Source organism: Urtica dioica, chromosome 11 (assembly GCF_054948205.1).
Source record: "Urtica dioica subsp. dioica isolate 48M chromosome 11, U.dioica_male_clone48M_v1_H2, whole genome shotgun sequence".
In the NCBI taxonomy this organism is placed as follows: domain Eukaryota; kingdom Viridiplantae; phylum Streptophyta; class Magnoliopsida; order Rosales; family Urticaceae; genus Urtica; species Urtica dioica.
The window spans coordinates 9,087,281-9,108,136 of NC_142766.1; the positions used below are offsets into that span (position 1 = coordinate 9,087,281).

The 20,856-nt window shown below is 42.6% G+C and overlaps 1 protein-coding gene and 1 pseudogene across 1 annotated transcript; both read left to right on the plus strand.

Annotated features, from left to right (window-relative positions):
* Positions 1-1,366: 1,366 nt before the first annotated feature.
* On the plus strand, positions 1,367-14,444 carry LOC149381049 (indole-3-acetaldehyde oxidase-like). The gene is made up of 10 exons (XM_089601006.1): positions 1,367-1,654; positions 2,081-3,673; positions 3,749-4,002; positions 10,765-10,974; positions 11,094-11,312; positions 11,716-12,681; positions 12,923-13,018; positions 13,118-13,216; positions 13,314-13,503; positions 14,070-14,444. Exons 1-10 carry the CDS (start codon positions 1,498-1,500, stop codon positions 14,294-14,296), a joined length of 4,011 nt encoding a protein of 1,336 aa, XP_089457132.1. The 5' UTR covers positions 1,367-1,497; the 3' UTR covers positions 14,297-14,444.
* Positions 14,445-18,409: 3,965 nt separating this feature from the next.
* LOC149381050 (uncharacterized) lies at positions 18,410-20,848 on the plus strand (annotated as a pseudogene).
* Positions 20,849-20,856: the final 8 nt, after the last annotated feature.

Genomic DNA, 20,856 nt, shown 5'->3' on the forward strand with positions numbered 1-20,856 from the left:
ATTTTCTGGGCTCTGATACCATGTTGAAAAGATAAAGAAAGAGAGAATCAGAGAAGAGAGAGAGTGTTCCGAGACTTTGAAATATTTTCTTATGTATTGATATGAATTCTATCACCTATTTATAGATATGGTTGATACATTAGACTAGGTTAGATACATGATTAGTGTAATAAATGTATGTAATAACTACTACTAGGAAATAGAGAATAATAAATATACACAGAGAACAAGACATAGAAAATGGAATGAACAATGAATGCAACACTTTTCCCAAAGTGAGATGAGTTCCAAGGAACCGGCTGGTTCCAAGATGGTGAGATCAGTTCGGAGTGAGCTGAGATGGATTATGGACTGAGGGACGAACTGATGGTGAGACGAGCTGACGAGGTGAGACGAACTGACGGGGTGAGACGAGCTGACGAGGTGAGACGAGCTGACGAGCTGTTTTTCTACAGAAATAAAGAAAAATGCAATTTAAATCTCGAATTGGTAAGATCTCTCATTCTCTCTCCTATCTCTCTTTTTCTTTTCTTTTTTAATTACAGTTTTTTTATACCATCTCATTTTGATCTTTCTGTCTCTCTCGATTGATTCCAAGTCTTATAAATTCGTGGCGACGGGGGCTTCAAGATATACCCAATGTGTTGGCTGTAACATCTTGTCTGTTGTCGTTGAATTCCGCCGGATCTGGGCTCCGAAGCGAAACTCTTTCTCTTTCGAGCGTCGCGCGGCCTGATCTGGGCTCCAAGAGTGGCGGGACTCTTCATTGGCCAGCGGAGGTGCAGAAGAATCGTGCATTGATTGAGAAAGAGAGGAGAACCGCATCGGAATCGTCCATAATTTTTTCTATTAATTAATGTTAATTAATGCTATATGCCATATTTTCCCAAATTTTTACTTCTAAATCTTGCATAGTTAATTACTGTAAATTTTCGTAAAGTTATGGTTATTTATTGTTAATACGTGGTCGTGTTCATTTTCGACTACAGGTTTTTTTCAGTTAATTTATTTTTTAAGTTTTTTTATGTGTTTATCGTTTTGTTTTACAATATTTTTTTTTTTCAAAAAGTAAAATTGAATTGTAGGAAGACAGTTACATATTTGTTGGGATTTTTTTAAAATTTTTTGACAATTAATAAATTAAAATGAGCGGTGTTTAGATAGGGTCAAAATCGTTTTTACATGCTATTAAGTTCAACATTTCAATTTGATTAATTCGGTAAGAGTATCCTTATTTTGTCATTTTTTTGCATTAATGAAGACGACAACTGTGAGTAAGGTATGTTGAAAAATTTCAGCTATTTTGCCCCCGTACTAATAAGATCACACTCACACTAATATATAAGCAATAAGACACCATCATAACGCCACATCACCAACCACGGCTTCACTATCCTCAAAGTAAACAATATCAACTCGCGGGAAGCGAATAGTAAAAGAGAATAATTGGTACTTATATTTTCTGGAGCTATTTGCTTCGACACGGTACTTCCGAAAATGGACGACAACGCAGAATCAACTGGAAGTGAAGTCTTGATCTTTGCTGTTAATGGAGAGAGGTTCGAGCTTCCAAACCTCGATCCTTCCACCACTCTCCTTGAGTTTTTACGGACTCGCACTCGCTACAAGAGTGTCAAGCTCGGCTGCGGTGAAGGTCTCTCTCTATCTCTCTCTCTCTCTCTCTCTCTCTCTCTCTCCCCTGTGTAATCGTTGGGCTTTTGCTTGTAAGTTCGTTCTGTGATGGTGATAGTTGATCGATGTGATGGAATTGTGAGAATTTGAAACTCTTAAGCACTTTGATTTTTCCTTTACGTCTTAAGAGAATTGTCTCATTCACACTCTTATCCAGTCCAACCAGAGTTTGTTCTCTAATCTTCTGCTTTACCTATTCCTGATGATACTTTCCAACAGGAAGGAGTGTTACATCATGTTGTGTTTCAGTCTGTTTCCTAAATCACATGTTAAAATAGAGACAAAACCCTTACTTCTGACCATTGACACTTGAGATTACTTTTTCATCTGAATGTAGTGACCATTGAATGATAAAGCCTGTAATTGAAACTGTGTTTTCCGATTCCAGGGGGTTGCGGTGCGTGTGTGGTGTTGGTGTCGAAATACGACCCGAAATGCGATAAGGTCGAAGACTTTACGGTGAGCTCGTGCCTGACTTTGGTGCGGAGCGTGAACCGGTGCTCCATCACCACCTCCGAGGGGCTGGGAAACCTCCGAGACGGCTTCCACCCAATCCACGAGAGGTTCGCCGGTTTCCACGCCTCCCAGTGCGGCTTCTGCACTCCCGGGATGTGCCTTTCCCTCGTCTCCGCCATCGCTGCCGCCGAGAGAAAAGAAGACCGTCCCGAGCCTCCCCATGGCTTCTCCAAGCTCACTGTCTCAGAGGCCGAGAGAGCCAACGCTGGGAATCTCTGCCGTTGCACCGGCTATCGCTCCATCGCCGATGTTTGCAAGAGCTTCGCCGCCGATCTCGACATCGAGGATTTGGGCTTTAACGCCTTTTGGACAAACGGACAATCTAAGGATGAGAAAGCGAAAAGCCTGCCCTTTTACGACCGTTCAAAACCGGTACCTGCGTTCCCAGAGTTTCTGAAGGAAGAAACTGGTGTGGATCTTGGAACGGATCGATGGTTATCTCCTCGGACCATCGATGACCTGAAGAACGCACTATCAGCCTCGATAGGTACGAAGACTAAGATTGTGGTTGGTAACACGGGAGCTGGTTACTACAAAGAGATAGAGCGGTATGACAGGTATATCGATTTGAAGCATTTGCCTGAGCTCTCGGCGATAAGGAAGGATTCATCCGGGTTCGAGATCGGATCGGCGGTTTCGATCGCCAAAGTCATCGAAGCATTGAGAGAGAGTGATGGACAAGGTGAATTTTACTCTGGGGGTGAGAGGGTGTTTCGTCAACTTCGTCGCCATATGGAGAAGATTGCTTCGCCTTTTGTCAGAAACTCTGCTAGCATCGGAGGGAACTTGGTGATGGCTCAGAGGAGGAAATTTCCTTCGGATCTCGCTACGATACTTCTCGCAGCAGATGCCACGGTGGAGGTGATGACGAGTGCCGGGCGTAAAAGAATCACGTTGGATGAGTTTTTAGAAAGCCCTCCGTTGGATTTGGATAGCGTTCTTCTGAGCGTCAAGATTCCAAACTGGGATTCATCCGAAAAGGATTCTCTGATGTTCGAAACCTATCGTGCTGCCCCGAGACCCCTTGGGAACGCGCTGCCATATTTGAACGCCGCTTTCTTGGCCGAAGTCTCTCCGTGCGGGACCCGTGAAGGAGTCTCGGTGGTGACAAGCTGTCGACTTGCTTTTGGAGCTTACGGAACGGACCACGCGATTCGAGCAAGAGAGGTCGAGAAGTTTTTGTCTGGAAAATTTTTGAACCACAAAACCTTATACGAAGCGTGTAATTTAGTAAGAGCTTCTGTTGTTCCCGAAGAAGGCACTACAAATCCTGCTTACAGGTCGAGCTTGGCCGTGGCTTATCTGTTTGAGTTTTTCAGTCCAGTCATTGATGGTACAGCTGAGATTATACTAAAGGAGGATAACATATTCTTATCATCGGGAAAACAAATTATCGGATCAAGCAGTGAGTATTACCCTGTGGGAGAGCCGGTCACTAAATCCGGAGCAGCCCTTCAAGCTTCTGGTTTGTATAAATTTGTTATCCTTGACTATTAGTCATAAAACAAGCAGTCGTTAGTCTTTAATTTCATTTGTGTAGGCGAGGCTGTGTTCGTAGATGACATTCCTTCCCCACCGAGCTGTCTATACGGATCGTTTATTTACAGCACAGAACCTCTTGTGAGAGTCAAAGGTATAAGCTTCAAGCATACGGACCAACCAGTTGTTGAGATTATTACTTATAGAGACATTCCTGAAGCCGGAGAGAATGTGGGATCTCTAATCATGTTTGGCCCCGAACCTTTGTTCTCTGACAACATTGCCGAGTATGCTGGTCAGCCTATTGCTCTTCTGGTAATTCCCTGCTTCAACTGAACAATATTATAGCCAGAGTCATTCTTTGCTAGACGATTGTTATTTCTTAGTTTCCTTATGGGGTATTGTGGTTGAGATTCTGAGGATAACCGTTGAGTACTGTGGGTTCCTTCTCAAAACCAACTAGCAATGAGAATTAGAGGAGGTATAATCTTTGCTAAGTCTTTCTACTTTATCGACGTGGGATCCTTAACATATCTTCTCAAGATGGGGGCTCTTGCTCTCAATCATATTTGGCTCTGATACCATGTTATTTTTGGACTGGTTCACATCTGAGTTTTGTGGGCTCTGATACCATTTTAAGTATCATCTCAAAACCAATTGGCCAAAGTGGAGCAACTCATGACCTTATGAACCCTTCTTAATTCTAATTTTTTTTTAAGAAACTGTAAATGTATTAATTTATCAAAATTGATAATTACAAGCAGAGTGAACTGGCCTATTTCAAAGATCTGGACAGCACGCCAGCCCAGTTTAAGAAGGAACCGACAGAGAAAACATGTCTGAAGACTGTTACAGACTCATTCGATGGAAAACAATACCATCGACTGAGTCGTAACGGTGCAGCGGTCGGTGGGCCGCGTGGTCCGAAGGCCTAATTGGGCCAAGGTTAATTAATTTCGTTTTTATTATTTAAGCTACTGTTTTCAGTATTTAAGTTAAGGCCAATCTTTTATTTATGGATTTTTTATTATGTCTTTTATTTTGTTTAGGCCTCGTTAAGAAAAGCCCGGTTGTAAGTTGACCTACATATAAATAGGTCTTTTTCATTAATAAAATTATCTTTCAGCCAAATAATCTAATCTCTCTCACGTGAGGAGAGATTAGGTTTAGCAGAGAGACAAACACTCTAATTTTCGTAATGACCTTCATCACGGGTCCTCCCGTCACGAGATCAAGATCCCGGGCCGTAACAACTTTGGTATCAGAGCGGCTCGAGATGGGAGACGCACCAGGAAGCATGATGGAGGAGCTACGATCCTTCATGGCTCGGCAGGAACAGATTGCTGAAGAGGGACGGAAGAGGCAGGACGCGTTGGAGCAGAAGCTTGCGGCTCTGACCGGCGTGGAGCAGAAACTGGCAGAGCTGACCGCGATGGTGAATCTGACAACATCACTCGAGGCAGAGTCGGCACAAGGTTTAGGATCAGAAAAACAAAGGGGAAGTGATGAGGATGACAAGTTCAACGATGCTGAGCGCACATCGCCAACAGACGAGCGATTGAAGGGCAAACTGCCGGATCAACAAGTGGGGCGAGTCGAGGGGTTCAAACCGAGTCAAGATTTTCGGACTCAAAACGGGGAATCCGGGTTGGGCGGCCAGGGCCATGGGCGTTCTGCTGGTGAGGGAGGCTGGAGCAGAACAATCAACAGCCACGGCGGAGTCGCAGGTCGGGGTCGAGCACGCGGCAGCAGCAGCGGAGTATGGCCAGGACGGGGACGGCTCCCAGGAATCGGATTCAGCGAATCTCGCCAAGATTTTCGAGCATCCGAGCCAAGAGCCAACATGTACGGCGCCGACGAAAGAGATTTCGGCGATGCTCGTGGAGGAGTCGTGGTTGCTGCCAGGGAGACAAGCCGCGAAAATCGAGTTCCACGTTTCACCAAGATGGACTTCCTACCTTATGACGGCACCACGGAACCAGCCGAATGGCTTCAGAAGTGCGAGGATTTCTTCGACGATCAAATGACGGCTGAAGAATCCAAAGTGCGACAAGCCACTTTCGTGTTGACGGGACCGGCGCACGGGTGGTATCGCAACCTCAGGAGGATGGTTGACCAGCCGTTAACGTGGACCGAATTTTCCGAGATGTGCATGGACCGATTTGGCCCCGAGGAACACGCGAACCCGTTGGGGGAGCTGTTTTTCCTGCGCCAAGTGGCTTCGGTCGAGGACTATTGTGTACGTTTCGAGGCGTGCCTCGGTCGACAAGTGCGCGTGACGACTGAACAGAGTATCTGGTTCTTTTGCGTCGGCCTATGTGATGTGATACGCCGCGAGGTAGAGTACCACCGACCAGAATCTCTCTACGCGGCGATGAAGCTGGCCCGGAAAAATGAGATAAAGCTCATCGACGACAGACGGCCTCGCACTTTTGGAGGCCTTCCGGCGAGCACCTCGCGACCACCTGTCGTCAGTAACACGAGCACGCTAAAAGGAGGAGTGACCGGCCAGACACCACGACCTCCATCAGGAAACCCGCGAAGGTTTTTAAAGAAACTAACGAGCGAGGAGATCACTGAACGACGAGCCAAGGGACTTTGTTTTAACTGCGACGAGTTGTTCGCGCCGGGTCATCGCTGCAAGCCAGCCCTTTTTCACATCGTCTTGGTCGAAGACGGGCAGAATTGCGAGGACGACGACGACGACCTCGAGCTCTCTTTGAACGCGATTCGAGGTGAACACAACGCCCAAACCTTTCAGGTGCGGGTAATGGTTTCCGGAAAGACCTTTTGGGCGCTGCTCGACACCGGGAGCACCCACAACTTCATAAAAAACAGCGCCGCCAAAGAGCTCGGCTTAACCGTGGAACATCGGCCGGGCATATGCGTGGCTCTCCCCGACGGAGGTCGATTGGACAGCAGCGGAATTTGCAGGGACATTTCCTTATATGTCCAGGGGTACGAGTTTTCTGCTGATCTCTTCGCGATCCCATTAGACGGCTTCGACATCGTCCTCGGCATTCGCTGGTTGAACCGCCTCGGTCGGATAGTTTGGGATTTCGTAGCTCGCGAGATGGAATTCACGCTGAATGGTGAAACAATCACATTACACGGCGAGGTGCCTGATCGACGGCCAAAGAACAAACAGCTTTTCCATTTGTCCGACGAGCGTACAGATTTGGGATTGCTTCTCGAGGAGTTCGAGGATATCTTTGCTACACCGACATGCCTTCCTCCTCCCCGCGCTTGTGATCACCAAATTCGGCTGCTATCGGGGACCGATCCGGTGGCAGTACGACCTTATCGTTACCCCCACATGCAAAAAGACGAGATCGAGCGACAATGCGCTGAGATGTTACGCACGGGGATCATCCGCGAGAGTCATTCACCATTCTCATCGCCTGTCTTGGTGAAAAAGGCAGACAACTCTTGGCGGTTTTGCGTCGATTATCGAGAGTTGAATGCGAAAACGGTGAAGGACAAGTTCCCAATTCCCGTAGTAGACGAGTTGCTCGACGAACTGCATGGAGCTGCGTTATTTACGAAGCCCGACTTGACATCGGGCTATCATCAAGTACGCATGAATCCCCACGACGTCGAGAAGACAGCCTTTCGTACCCACCATGGTCACTACGAATTCCTCGTCATGCCATTTGGATTGTCGAATGCTCCTTCGACCTTTCAAAGTTTGATGAACGAGGTATTCCGCGAGCACTTACGGCGTTTTGTTTTGGTCTTTTTCGATGATATTCTGATATACAGTCGTACCATGGAGGACCACCTCCAACACGTCCGAGCAGTCCTGCTTCTTCTGCGAGCGAACAGACTTTACCTCAAGCGTGCTAAGTGCTCCTTTGGCCTTCAAGAAGTGGCATACCTGGGTCACGTCATCCAACGCACGGGAGTCGCCGTTGATCCAAGTAAAATCACGGCGATCGTGGACTGGCCGATACCACGTACAACTCGGGCTGTCCGTGGTTTCCTGGGATTATCTGGGTATTACCGAAAGTTCATCAAAGATTATGGCATCATCTCAACGCCCTTAACTCGACTTCTTCGCCGGAACGGGTTCCATTGGGATGAGGCGGCAGATGCGGCTTTCCTCGCTCTAAAAAAGGCTCTCTCCGAGTCCCCCGTACTCGCCTTACCAGATTTTTCGGAGGACTTCGTTGTCGAGTGCGATGCATCGGGAAGCAGGATTGGCGCAGTGTTGCAGCAAAAAGGGCACCCAATTGCTTTCTTCAGCCGAAAACTCGCCGAGCGACACCATAAGCTTGCTGCCTACGAGCGAGAGCTCATAGGGCTGGCAAAAGCCGTGACACACTGGCGACCGTACCTATGGGGGCATAAGTTCTCGATCAAAACAGATCATTTCAGCCTCAAGTTTCTCCTCGAACAGCGTCTAACGACCTCGCCACAACAACAATGGGTAAGCAAGTTGATGGGTTTTGACTTCTCGGTTGAATATCGACAGGGTGCCTTAAACCGTGCGGCAGACGCCTTGTCACGGCGCGGTGAGGAGGACTCGGAGTCAGCGGGAGCAGCGCTCTTCGCCATATCCACTACCAGAATTAGCGTTTTCGATGAGCTCCGCAAAGAGATCGAAACCGATGAGTCACTACGCACCTTGCGAGACAACGTAATTCGCGGGGAAGAGGGGAGCGCGTGGGTTGTTCGAGATGGCCTTATTTTGTTCAAGGAACGAGCATATCTAACAGCCACCTCACATTTAGTGGCGAGGATAGTCGCAGACTTTCACAATTCATCGCATGAAGGAGTCCAAAAGACTATGGAGCGCATACGTCGTGATTTTTATTGGAAGGGTTGGAAGCGGTCTGTCCAAGAGTATGTTGCGCAATGTCAAATCTGTCAAAAATACAAGTGGGAAACTCTTCAGCTGGCAGGGCTCCTACAACCGCTTCCTATTCCGACGGCCATCTGGGCTGACATCTCCATGGACTTCGTGGAAGCCCTTCCAAAGTCGGGAGGAAAAACGGTCATCTTAGTCGTCGTGGATCGTTTCTCGAAGTATGCACACTTCCTATCGATGGCCCATCCGTACACAGCAACTTCGGTAGCCGACACATTCTTCCGCGAGGTGTTTCGCCTACATGGACTTCCGATATCCATCGTCACAGACCGGGATCCAGTCTTTCGGAGTAAGTTTTGGCGTGAGCTTCTTCGTCTCTCCGGGACGTCCTTAGCCTTCACAACGGCCTATCACCCGCAGTCTGACGGGCAAACGGAAGTGGTAAATCGTACTCTTGAAATGTATCTACGATGTTTGACAGGGGATAAACCCAGAAAATGGCTACAGTGGCTACCATGGGTGGAGTACTGCTACAATACCTCTTACCACACTGCTCTAAAGGCCACTCCGTTCCAGTTGGTCTATGGTCGTGACCCTCCGCGGCTACTTGATTATACGGCGGGAACCGCGCGAGTGGAAGCTGTCGATCGCGCTCTCGAAGACCGTACTGTACTACTCCGCGAAGCACGCGATCGCTTGGCACAAGCACAACACCGTATGAAGACAACATACGATGGCAAACATCGCCTCGTCGAATTCGCGGTGGGTGACTATGTGTGGATGAAGCTTCAGCCCTATCGCCAATTGTCGGTGTCAAAATCTGCGCTTCACAAGCTGTCACCACGTTTTTACGGGCCTTTTCGTGTCCTTGGCCGCATCGGATCGGTAGCCTACCGTCTACAACTTCCAGAGGGATCGCGCATCCACGACGTGTTCCATGTCTCATTGCTGAAACCACATCGCGGCGAGCTACCATCTTCAACAACAGAGCTGCCTTTAATCCTTGACGGACGTACGCTGCCCAGTCCACCACACTCGGTCCTCCGCGCTCGGTTGTTCAAGGGAAGGCGACAGGTGCTGGTCCAATGGAGCAACGACGACCGTGATAATGCCACCTGGGAAGAGTTTGACACGTTCACTGAAGCTTATCCAGATTTCGAGCTTGAGGACAACCTCGATTTGGAGGGAGGGAGTAATGTTACAGACTCATTCGATGGAAAACAATACCATCGACTGAGTCGTAACGGTGCAGCGGTCGGTGGGCCGCGTGGTCCGAAGGCCTAATTGGGCCGAGGTTAATTAATTTCGTTTTTATTATTTAAGCTACTGTTTTCAGTATTTAAGTTAAGGCCTTAATCTTTTATTTATGGATTTTTTATTATGTCTTTTATTTTGTTTAGGCCTCGTTAAGAAAAGCCCGGTTGTAAGTTGACCTACATATAAATAGGTCTTTTTCATTAATAAAATTATCTTTCAGCCAAATAATCTAATCTCTCTCACGTGAGGAGAGATTAGGTTTAGCAGAGAGACAAACACTCTAATTTTCGTAATTACCTTCATCACGGGTCCTCCCGTCACGAGATCAAGATCCCGGGCCGTAACAAAGACCTTCCTTACAATCAGAGTACGCCATCCCACTCCCTGGATAGGTCCGACAGAGAAGAAGTTAAAATCGTTACAAGCGGAATACAACCACGGTGCAATATTTAAATTGATGTTGTCAATGAGCCTGTTGAGATCTCAGTCTTCGTCTTGAAAGAACCTGAACGCTCTAAATATTCCAAAGTCCTGTGTGATTACCGAATTTTGCCGCTGCGCTCCACTTCCAGCCCATCAACAGAGAGTAATTCAAGATGGTCGAACAGCTCATGTACAGCTGGTCAGGGCCGGGTTACGGCATTGGATCTGATCCGTTGTTTTTGCTCTCTTAGAGACTACCAATCAGCCAAAGATTTGAACTTCCTTAGGTTCCAGGGACTTCCAAAGTAGCTCCACAAGAGGAACATGACGCTCAGAGGGGGTAGGCTCCGTCACAGAGATTTTAAAAAGAAATTGGCGGCGGCGTCCAACCAAGTGATTTTGAGGAGAAACTGATCCCCTTGCGACGTTCCAATAACTTGAATGCTTCAGTTACCTATCTTTCGGTCAGATTTCGTGGTAGTAGTCTCAAGTCCCGCCTGAGGTTCCCAGTTATCTTGCCAGTCATGCTGGGGGTGATTCCCAATCACTTTTCAACATGAGGTCCCTAACAATAACATCTTTATCAGGTGGCAGATACCCAAAAACATGCGGACGAGGCTGCAAAATTAGCGGTGGTTGATTATGGATTTGAAAATTTACGGACACCCATTTTAACAGTCGAAGAGGCAGTTGAAAGATCGAGCTTCTTCGAGGTCCCTGCTTATCTAATGCCAAAACCAGTTGGCGATGTATCGAAAGGAATGGCTGAAGCCAAGCACAAAATCGTCTCTGCCGAGGTACTTTTAAAGTGCTTATGTTGTTTTTTTTTTTTATTCTATTGAGTCATTTTCTTGAACATACATCAATGCATGCTATGATATTTTTAATTTTTCAAACTTTTTTTGTAACATCTTAGATCAAGCTCGGCTCACAATACTATTTCTACATGGAGACACAAACTGCGCTTGCTGTACCAGATGAAGACAACTGCATGGTGGTTTATAGCTCAAGTCAGTGTCCGGAGCATTCACACAGGGTTGTTGCGAAATGTTTGGGAATACCTGAGCACAATGTCCGTGTTATCACAAGAAGAGTTGGAGGCGGATATGGTGGAAAGGCCATGAAATCAATGCCTGTAAGTATTCAGTTATAGCCCAAGAAAATCAACCGGTTTTTATTAAACGGGTTGAGATTGTCAGTCTTATTATTCATAATTATACTTGATTGATTTTTATCTCAAGAAAGATAATGAGCATGACCTTGTTAATGGAAGCATTTGATAAGAGTCACCATCCTAGCTCTCTTATTGCGCAAATGGGTTAGTTAGTTTCAGATAATAGCAAGCTTCACTCTAAACCACTGTGTATTCTGTAGATTTGTTGTCCATGTTAAGACGTTATAATATTCACACTGTAACAAAAAGAGGATGTTTTGTCAATGATGTTTGGTTCATACCCATCTCATTCGATACTATCAGGAAATGCATGCATTCATCATAATTTATATTTATTTAATTAATTTTACATTTTATTATTCAGGTTGCAACAGCATGTGCACTTGCAGCGCATAAATTAGGGCGCCCTGTGAGGACATACGTGAATCGCAAGTCTGATGTGATAATGACCGCAGGAAGACATCCCATGAAAATAACCTACACCGTCGGATTCAAATCAGACGGCAAGATCACGGCCTTGGACCTGAAAATACTGATCAATGCGGGCTTCTCTCCCGATATAAGCCCGGTAATGCCATCCAGCACGATGGCCACAATCAAGAAATACGACTGGGGCGCTCTGTCCTTCGATATAAAGGTCTGCAAAACAAACCACTCAAGTAAGTCTGCGATGCGGGCCCCAGGACATGTGCAGGGATCATTCATCGCCGAAGCCATAATCGAACACGTTGCTTCTTTCCTCTCCGTGGAAGTCGACTCAGTCAGGCGCCGGAATCTTCATTCCTTTGAGAGCCTCTGCCTCTTCTATGGGGGTGCCGTCGGAGAAGCTCCTGAGTACACTTTGCCCACGATGTGGGATAAGTTGGCCGTGTCTTCGAGCTACAAGGAACGGACCCAGTCGGTTGATGGGTTTAATTACCGTAATAAATGGATCAAAAGAGGTATATCTAGAGTGCCAATCATGTATCAAGTGAGCGTCGAAGCGACTCCTGGTAAAGTCAGCCTTCTGCAAGATGGGTCCGTGGCCGTTGAAGTCGGGGGGGTCGAAATGGGGCAGGGGCTTTGGACAAAGGTCAAACAAACGGCTGCTTATGCTCTCGGCTTGATCGGCTGCGACGGAAGCAGTGACTTGTTGGATAAAGTGCGGGTCATCCAGGCTGATACGCTGAGCGTGATTCAAGGAGGTTTCACGGCCGGTAGTACTGCTTCCGAAGCAAGCTGCGAGGCGGTTCGACTCTGTTGCAACGCCCTTGTTGAGAGGTTAACACCTCTCAAGGAAATCTTGGAGAAGGAAACGGGTTCCATCAAATGGGAGGCTCTTATCTCTCGGGTAACTACAATCAGCTAAAAATGAAATCTTCCCAGGATTCAAATGCTTGATAAGTTTATTTTTATATTTATTTATTATTGTTCTGTACTTCTAAGAGTTTCGGTTCTTTCATCTTCCGTGTCATTATTCAACTTCAAGTGCCTTCAGCAGCCTCTAAAATCAAGTATTTTTCATTCTATCTGTTACATACTTCAACTACTGATTTGATTAGAGAAATTTGGTTCCTTTTTCCCTCATGCAGGGTCACATGACATCTGTGAACATGTCAGCGAATTCTTTATACACCCCTGATTCGTCTTCCAGGCAATACCTAATCTATGGTGCTGCAGTTAGCGAGGCAAGCCTACTATCATCACAGCATTTTGTTCATCCACTTCCTTTGTAAAATACTCAAATGGTTGTATCAATGAAGCCTGAATAATGTTACCCTTCACAGGTTGAGGTGAATCTTCTGACTGGGGAAACCACAATTTTGCAAGTGGATATCATCTATGACTGTGGAAAGAGTCTAAACCCTGCGGTGGATCTGGGACAGGTGAGCATATTTTAGTCTTCTATCCGTGTATGCAGACAGTATTTTATGTGTGAGTTCAATACTATAATTTATAAGCCGGTTGGTGGAATTGTTGCAGATTGAGGGAGCTTTTGTTCAAGGAATCGGGTTTTTCATGCTCGAAGAGTATCTGACAGATTCCAAGGGATTGGTAGTTTCCGACAGTACATGGACATACAAGATACCTTCAATGGACAACATTCCGAGACAGTTCAACGTTGAAGTTCTGAATAGCGGTCATCACAAGAAACGCATCCTCTCTTCAAAAGGTGAAACAAAAAATAGTCGGACCAAAAATATTGCTTTTGTTTTTTGGGCTTTCTAGATATATAGCCATATGAAAACTCTAGTTTTGTCATATAACCAATTTTGATAAATTTTAAGTAAATAGCCACGAGATTTACTAACAAAACTAAAAAGACATTAATAGTTGTAAATATTCATTAATAACTATAAATAAAACCATCAAACTCTAAGGGCATAAATGTAATGCTAAAAACGTCAAAACAATGCGACATCACTATAATGGCTATTTACTTAAAATTAAGAAAAGAATGACTATTTAGCAAATCTCCAAATTTTGGTGGTTTGGTTACTCAATTAATTGTTTTTTAATCTTCAAAGTAGTCGCTAGAGTAAACAATTGAGTTGAAACCAAGTAGTGACATGGATGATAAAATCCTAGCTCCTTACAAGAGAATTTGGTTCATATTGTTTAAATTCCAAATTCTTAGGGCTCCGTATCTCTCAGTATACTACACATATTGCCTTTTAGAGCTCGACTTAGCACTGAGGTCTGTCTCGATGAATAACCTGAAGTGTGTTGTATGCGCAGCTTCTGGTGAACCGCCGTTACTTCTAGCAAGTTCGGTTCATTGTGCCACAAGAGCCGTGGTCAAAGAAGCTCGGAGGCAGTACCTTTCATGGGGCGGTGTTGCAAAGGAAACTGATTCAGTGAAGTTCCAGCATTTGGATGTTCCTGCAACATTGCCGGTTGTCAAGGAGCTCTGCGGTTTGGACATGGTCGAGAGGTACTTGGAGTGGACTATGAGCAGAAAGTGAAGCAAGATTTAGTAAGATTTTATTGCATTGTTTTTTGCCTTATAATCATGTATACAAGTCCAGTATTACTTTACATATATATCATGGCAAATTAAATGATGGGTCATTCATTAATAAAGAAATAAATGAGTATCTTTTTGTATTCTCACTTAGTTTTTTTCAAGTCAATAAATCGCAGAAGACTTATGTTGTGAGAGGAAAGGAAATTCTGATACCCTTAATTATTATTAACTTGACATTTATATAGGCTGGTTGCAAGAGTTACAGGTAAAATAAATAAATGGCCCGTTTGGCATATAGTTTTGTTTTGTTTTTTTTTTTAAAGTGCTTTAACATTCAGTTTTTGAAAGAAAAAAAAAACTGTTTTTTTCAAAAACTGACAAGTGTTTGGTAAACTGTTTATAAAACAGTTGCTGATAACAAAAGTTGATTTAGCGTTTGGTAAAATAAATATATTATAGTAAAAAGACTAAAATAGACATGTTCTTAAAAATTAAATAATAATTATTAATATGTTTATTTATACAAAAAATTGGCTACGTAAGCCACCTAAACTATAAGAATTGTAAATTAGCCAACCTTTGGTAAATACTTTGTAAATAGCCAACTTGCATACGTGACAGCCTATTAACTACCTAAAATATATGTTTGGTTGTGTTAAATAAGGCTTTTATTAATCTGTTAATAAGTTTACTTGGCTATTTACAAGAAATTAATCAAAGGTGGGTTATATCTCAATCCACTATATCCGTGTGGCTATATAACTTAATAACCCTTATTTATATGGATATATATATGAAAAATATTTTTTTTTCTAAAAAAGATCAAAGAGAAAAAAAAGATAACGTAAAAAGTCAACTACTATTGGACTCCAACGGCCAACGACATTCCAATAAAATGCACAAATCATTTTTTAACAAGTTTCACTCTTAGATAGTGGTAGCTAGCTTGGTCTAGCGGTAATCTCACATACACCTCGACGGAGAAGTCATGGGTTCAAGCCCCCATGAGATGTAGAAATGCATGTCCCTCTAGGATTTATTCTAAAAAGTATGTAATCTTGGCCAATAATGCCACCTACTATGTAATCTTGGCCGATAGTGCCACCTGCGCTTTGCACTGCTAATATATCATGTAATCCTGGTTGATATTGCTCCTACTAAAAAAAAGTTTCACTCTTAGATAGAAACACTTTGTACGAGGATATTATGGTAATTTGTATAGCAAACTTAAAAACACTTTTTCCGAAAGCTAAGAATCTTAGCTTTTCCCTCTTATGTACAAAATCTAAAATCTCTTTTGAAGTTTTTTGTAAAAATAGTTTTGTCAAACACTGGATAAGTAGCTTAGTTTTTTCTAAAAACAAAAACATGGCATTTTAATCTCAACCAAACGCAGCCAATAACTGATATCGGGGTGGGTGTGAATCCTGATACAATTTTTTTTCCTCGAGAATACAATTTGCTTGAGCAGATTTCCTTGCATGATTGAAGCATTTACATATAAATTCAGCTTTCTAGTTGATAAAAAATGTACCTAATTGTTGAAATACTTAGAATTTAGTTAGTCAAACACACGTGTAACTAGTCCTAATTAGTTCGCAGTTTCCTTTCTTGACTGCTTCAAAGAAAGGGATTGGGCTCGTTACAGGTTCCAGCATTCTCCATGGCAGACCTCTGGAGAGATTGGACTAGTGTTATATAGGTCCGGTTCTAAGGTCTTTTGAAGGACCCTTTTTTGTAAATTTTATTTCCATTCTTGACCGGCCTCCTGGTTTTTTGTGGGAGGTAAGACACAGTTCGGCAGTGCTTTCGCAGCCCGCTTTTGTAATTAGGCTTTCAGCCATGTTTATATAAAGATTCTTGTTTTAAAAAAAAAAAGAATTAGTTCCTGATTGTTAGTATTAATTATTATTATTTATATTTATTTATTAGGTAGAAATAATATATTGTATTGAGTAGTTAGCATATTGTTATCTGATCTTAGTTCTCTGGGATTTAGTTTGAGCGTGTACTATATATATACTGATTCCAGTAATGAGAAAAATTATTCCGTAATATTATATCAGCTTTTATGGTATCGGAGTTATACACAAATATATAAGGAATTGAAGTTAGACGAAGGTTTGCCAAATTTCGCGGCGAGACTTGAGCACCAGATCCGCACAAATCTATCACCACCATCAGGTCTGCCGTCTGCAATTAGTTAATTAATTGGAAGAGTAAATTAAATTAGCTCTTCTCCGATGCCAACTCCTCTATTTTTCACCTCTCGCGCAACCACAACCATCACTAGTAAATTAAATTAACTTTGTAAAAAATTAAATTAATTTTGAATTAAATTAATTACATATTAAGTTAAATTATCTTTGCAGTAAATTAAATTAATTAGAAGATAAAATTAAATTAATCGTTCTTCACATCATATCTATTTTGCTAACTAGCCCAATCAACCTACTAATATTAAGAGAATATTCAAAGTTTCATTTAATTAAGTGAATATCCCATATTTTGTACACTACCTAAATTACTCTTGAAATCCTACTCACCCAACCCAACTTCACTCTCTCTCTCTCTCTCATGATGTCGTCTACTTCTCTGACTATCTCTTCGCCGGCGAACGACACGTCTCCACAGCCTCCGGAGGCTCCGTCGGAGGCGCCGGCCACGTCGAACGCGACTCAAAAGATTCCGTCGCCGCCGCAAACGACGGTGACGGTCGACTCGCCGCCTCCACCGACTCAAACGACGATGCCGATAGATTTTTCGCCTTCACCGCCTCGCGTTTCACGCAGCGATCGAGCCTCCGACAGAGTGTCCGGCGATGATTAGAGGTTTTCTAGGGTTTTCTGTTTTAAATTGTGGTTCGGGTTCGCTGATGGTGGAGAAGAAGAAGAGGATTCGCCGATTTTGTTGATTCACTGTAAATTCGCGAATCAGTTAATTTAACTAACTGACTGTTGAGTTAGGTTAATTAATTAACTTATTGGTTGAATATTAGTTTAGGTTCTGATTTTTTTGTGAGTAAAGTTAATTTACTAAATGATTGAATTATGAATTATGTTAATTAATTGAATGCTTTGAATATCAATTGACTTAAGTTCTTATTTTTGTAAATTTTTGTGAATTTCAAATCATTCACGAATCAGTTAATTAATTAATCTAACTCACTCTAGTACGTTAATTAATTAACTGATTCGTGAAGGAAGCGATGACATTATGGTCTGAGCAAAAAATATGGGTTATTTGCTTAATAAAATAAAACTTGGCTATTCTCTCAATAAGATTAGCAAACTTGGTTAGGTACAACAAATTTCACATTATATTTGCGCAAATATGTAGGTTATTTTACGAAATTTATGTTTGATTCTTAAAATTAGGTTTAAAAAAATATAAATACTAGTAAATGCGTTAAATACTTTATCTTTACTAGTACTAGAGTGACAAGGCCTATTATCCCATGACGCTCTTCAACCATTTGCTAACCCTACACGGAAACTCTTAAATGCACTAAACAAATGAACCGAAATATTAGGCAACAGATTGTAAAAAAGTTCCAACATCATATCAAATACGTTTATTAGAATAAGACTAGACACATCACACTATAAATGCGTAGGCAATATATAAAAGTATGTCTTAAAAAAAAGAGGTAAAGAATGACATGTAAACAAAAATATTAAAGAACTCTTAAGAAAATAAAAAGAAAGGAATTAGCGGACGGTGTGTATTTGTCTTTTTAAGATGTGCATAAATAACTAATATAAAATATTAATTAGAATGTATTAATAATCGAATTGATCTTTCACTTAAATTGGAAAGAGCAAATGGCGGCAAAAATACCTATATTTTTCGTTTGGATACATTTAAATATCTATACTTTTTTTTCGTCGGGATAAATACTTAATGTTAACATTTGGTTCCTCCGTTACTACCAATTCTGAATGGACGGTCTAGATTACTTTCAGAATTAAAATCCGTTACTGCGTTATTTATTTTTATTATTTTGGTTGTTTATAATTTCATTTATTATTCATTTCCGAAAAAAAAAAAACAACAAATCAGAACCCTAAAGCCCCAAATCAGAAATTTGAAAATTTAACAGGAATCGACGATGGCTGGAGAGGGGTGTAGTGATGGCGAAGAGGAATTCGTACCTGGCGAGGAAGAGTATGAAGACGATGGTGAGCACGAGGTCGACCTTCAAAACACAATTCATCCTCATCAATGGTGGTCGTCGGTGAACGAGGTTTGTAACGTCGTCCACGATGCCCAGGAAGAGTCGGACGGTTCGTGGAATGAGAGCGAGTTGGATAGTCTCTGTAGCGACGATGAAGCTGAGACAAGCCGAAAGAGCAAAAAAGAGTGCAATCCACGGTCAAGGTTAGATGACTTTAATTTCAAACTAGGTATGGAATTTCCATCAATGGATCATGTGAGGAAGGTTCTGAAAGAAGTATTTATTTAGAACAATAGGGACTTCAAGTATGTATTCAATGAATGAAATAGATTACAAGCAAAGTGTAGAGGAAAAGGTTGTCAATGGTTGATATATGCCAAGGTTAAGAATTCTAATAACAAGACCATTAGGATTAATACCTTAGTAGACAAACATGATTGTGGTATTGTGTTCGATAACAAGCTTGTGACAAGTCGGTGGTTAGCGTCGCATTTTTTGGAGTATTTTCGTCTCAATCCGAATATGGACTACACAAGTTTCAAGAGTATGGCGTGCGCACAGAATTTCAGCAACGTCTCCAAGACCAAGTTTTATAAGGCAAAAAACAAAGCTAGAGAAGCATTAGAGGGATCGGTGAAGGATCAATACGCCATTTTAGACGATTATTGCAAGCAATTAACACTAACTAATCCATGTATTATTAAGCTAGATAATAATATGTTATGTTTAAGTCACATAATATGTTATGTTTAATTGTGGTGTGTATATGTGCAGGTACTACTGCATTATTGAAGACTTATCTCGATCACGGGAAAAGGGTGTTCGAGAGAGTGTATATATTCTTCAAAGCATGTAAAGATGGATTCAACAAGGGTTGCAGACCGTTGTTAGGCTTCGATAAATGTTTCTTGAAAGGGTACTGTAAAGGTATGTTACTTGCTGCAATAGGGATTGATCCAAATAATTCTCAATATGCAGTAGCATTTGCAGTGATTGAGAAGGAAAACACAGAGACCTGGACATGGTTTATGAAGTTTCTTCATGAGGATCTTGAAGTTCAGAATGAAAGTCGGTTCACAATGATGAGTGACCGACAAAAAAGATTGGAGAAAGCTTTAGGTGACGTTTTTCCTGGTGCTGAGATAAGGTTATGTGTTCGTCATGCAAACTTCAAGAAAGAGCATAGTGGGCTGCTGTTAAAACAAATGTTATGGTCTTGTGCACGAGCAACAACAAAGCCAGATTTCGATCACAAAATGAATGCTGTCAAAGAAGAGGATGTAAAGGTTTATGAGTGGCTGTTGAAGAAAGACCCGAAAGAGTGGAGCAAATCACATTTCAGGACAACAGTGAAATGTGATATGCTTTTAAACAATTTATGTGAAAGCTTCAACTCAGCTATTATGTCTGCAAGAGACAAGCCGATAGTGACTCTCCTCGAGAAGATCATATTTTGGTTGATGTGTCGATTTGCAACGAAAAGAAACTTAGTTGAGAAATGGCATTACCCAGTTCGCAAGCGAGTATTAGAAATCATTGAGAAGCCCAAGAATATTGCAAGACACTGTCAATCTACATTAGCAGGTTAGTAGTTGAGTTAGTATTGTTGAAAGTGTAATTAATTTTAGTTTTTTTAGTTGAGTTAGTAGTGTTAATTATTTGATAATAATCTTGGATATTGTAGGTAATGCCAAATTTCGGGTCACCTTTCTTGGAGCCGAGACCTTTGTCGTTGACTTGAGGGCCAAACAATGCACTTGTCGGGGGTTTGAACTAAGTGGCATTCCTTGTCCTCATGCATTGTCTTGTATTTGGGCATCCGGACTAGATACCATGGGATTCATCGACGATTGGTATACAAATGAGGCGTTCACTGCAGAGTATAGTGGCATTATAGAGCCCATGAGCAGTCCAGACAAATGGCCGGAACCTGGAAAAAATCACATTTTACCACCACCGGATTTAGCATTACCGGGCAGACCAAAAAAAAAAGAGGATCAAGGCTTCCGACGAGCCACCTCCTGGGCATTCTGATAAGAAGCATACTAGGAAGGGACAAGTCATCCATTGTAGCAAGTGTGGACAAGCTGGACATTCAAGACCAACTTGCAAAAATGTGAGTGTCGAGAAGGTAAACCGTATCATATTTCACAGTTCACTTGACTTGTTCACACTCATAACACATAGCATAATACGTCGCAAGTAAAAGAAACAAAGAAAAGAGGAAGACCACCCAAGAGTAACCCTACCCCAGAGACTATGAAAAGAAATGAACGACGGGCGAGACAAAAATCCAAGTCCAACGCCTCATCTTCTCAGCCACGTCCATGCCCTGATACTTCATTTCAGATGCAAAATATTAGTGCACTGTAAAATTGTGC

Bases quoted from the DNA above. Each gene is read 5' to 3' on its own strand.
- LOC149381049 (XM_089601006.1), top strand. From the start codon at position 1,498: ATGGACGACAACGCAGAATCAACTGGAAGTGAAGTCTTGATCTTTGCT. The intron at 4,003-10,764 runs GTAATTCCCTGC...CATCTTTATCAG, and splicing joins GTCAGCCTATTGCTCTTCTG to GTGGCAGATACCCAAAAACA. The intron at 10,975-11,093 runs GTACTTTTAAAG...GTAACATCTTAG, and splicing joins ACAAAATCGTCTCTGCCGAG to ATCAAGCTCGGCTCACAATA.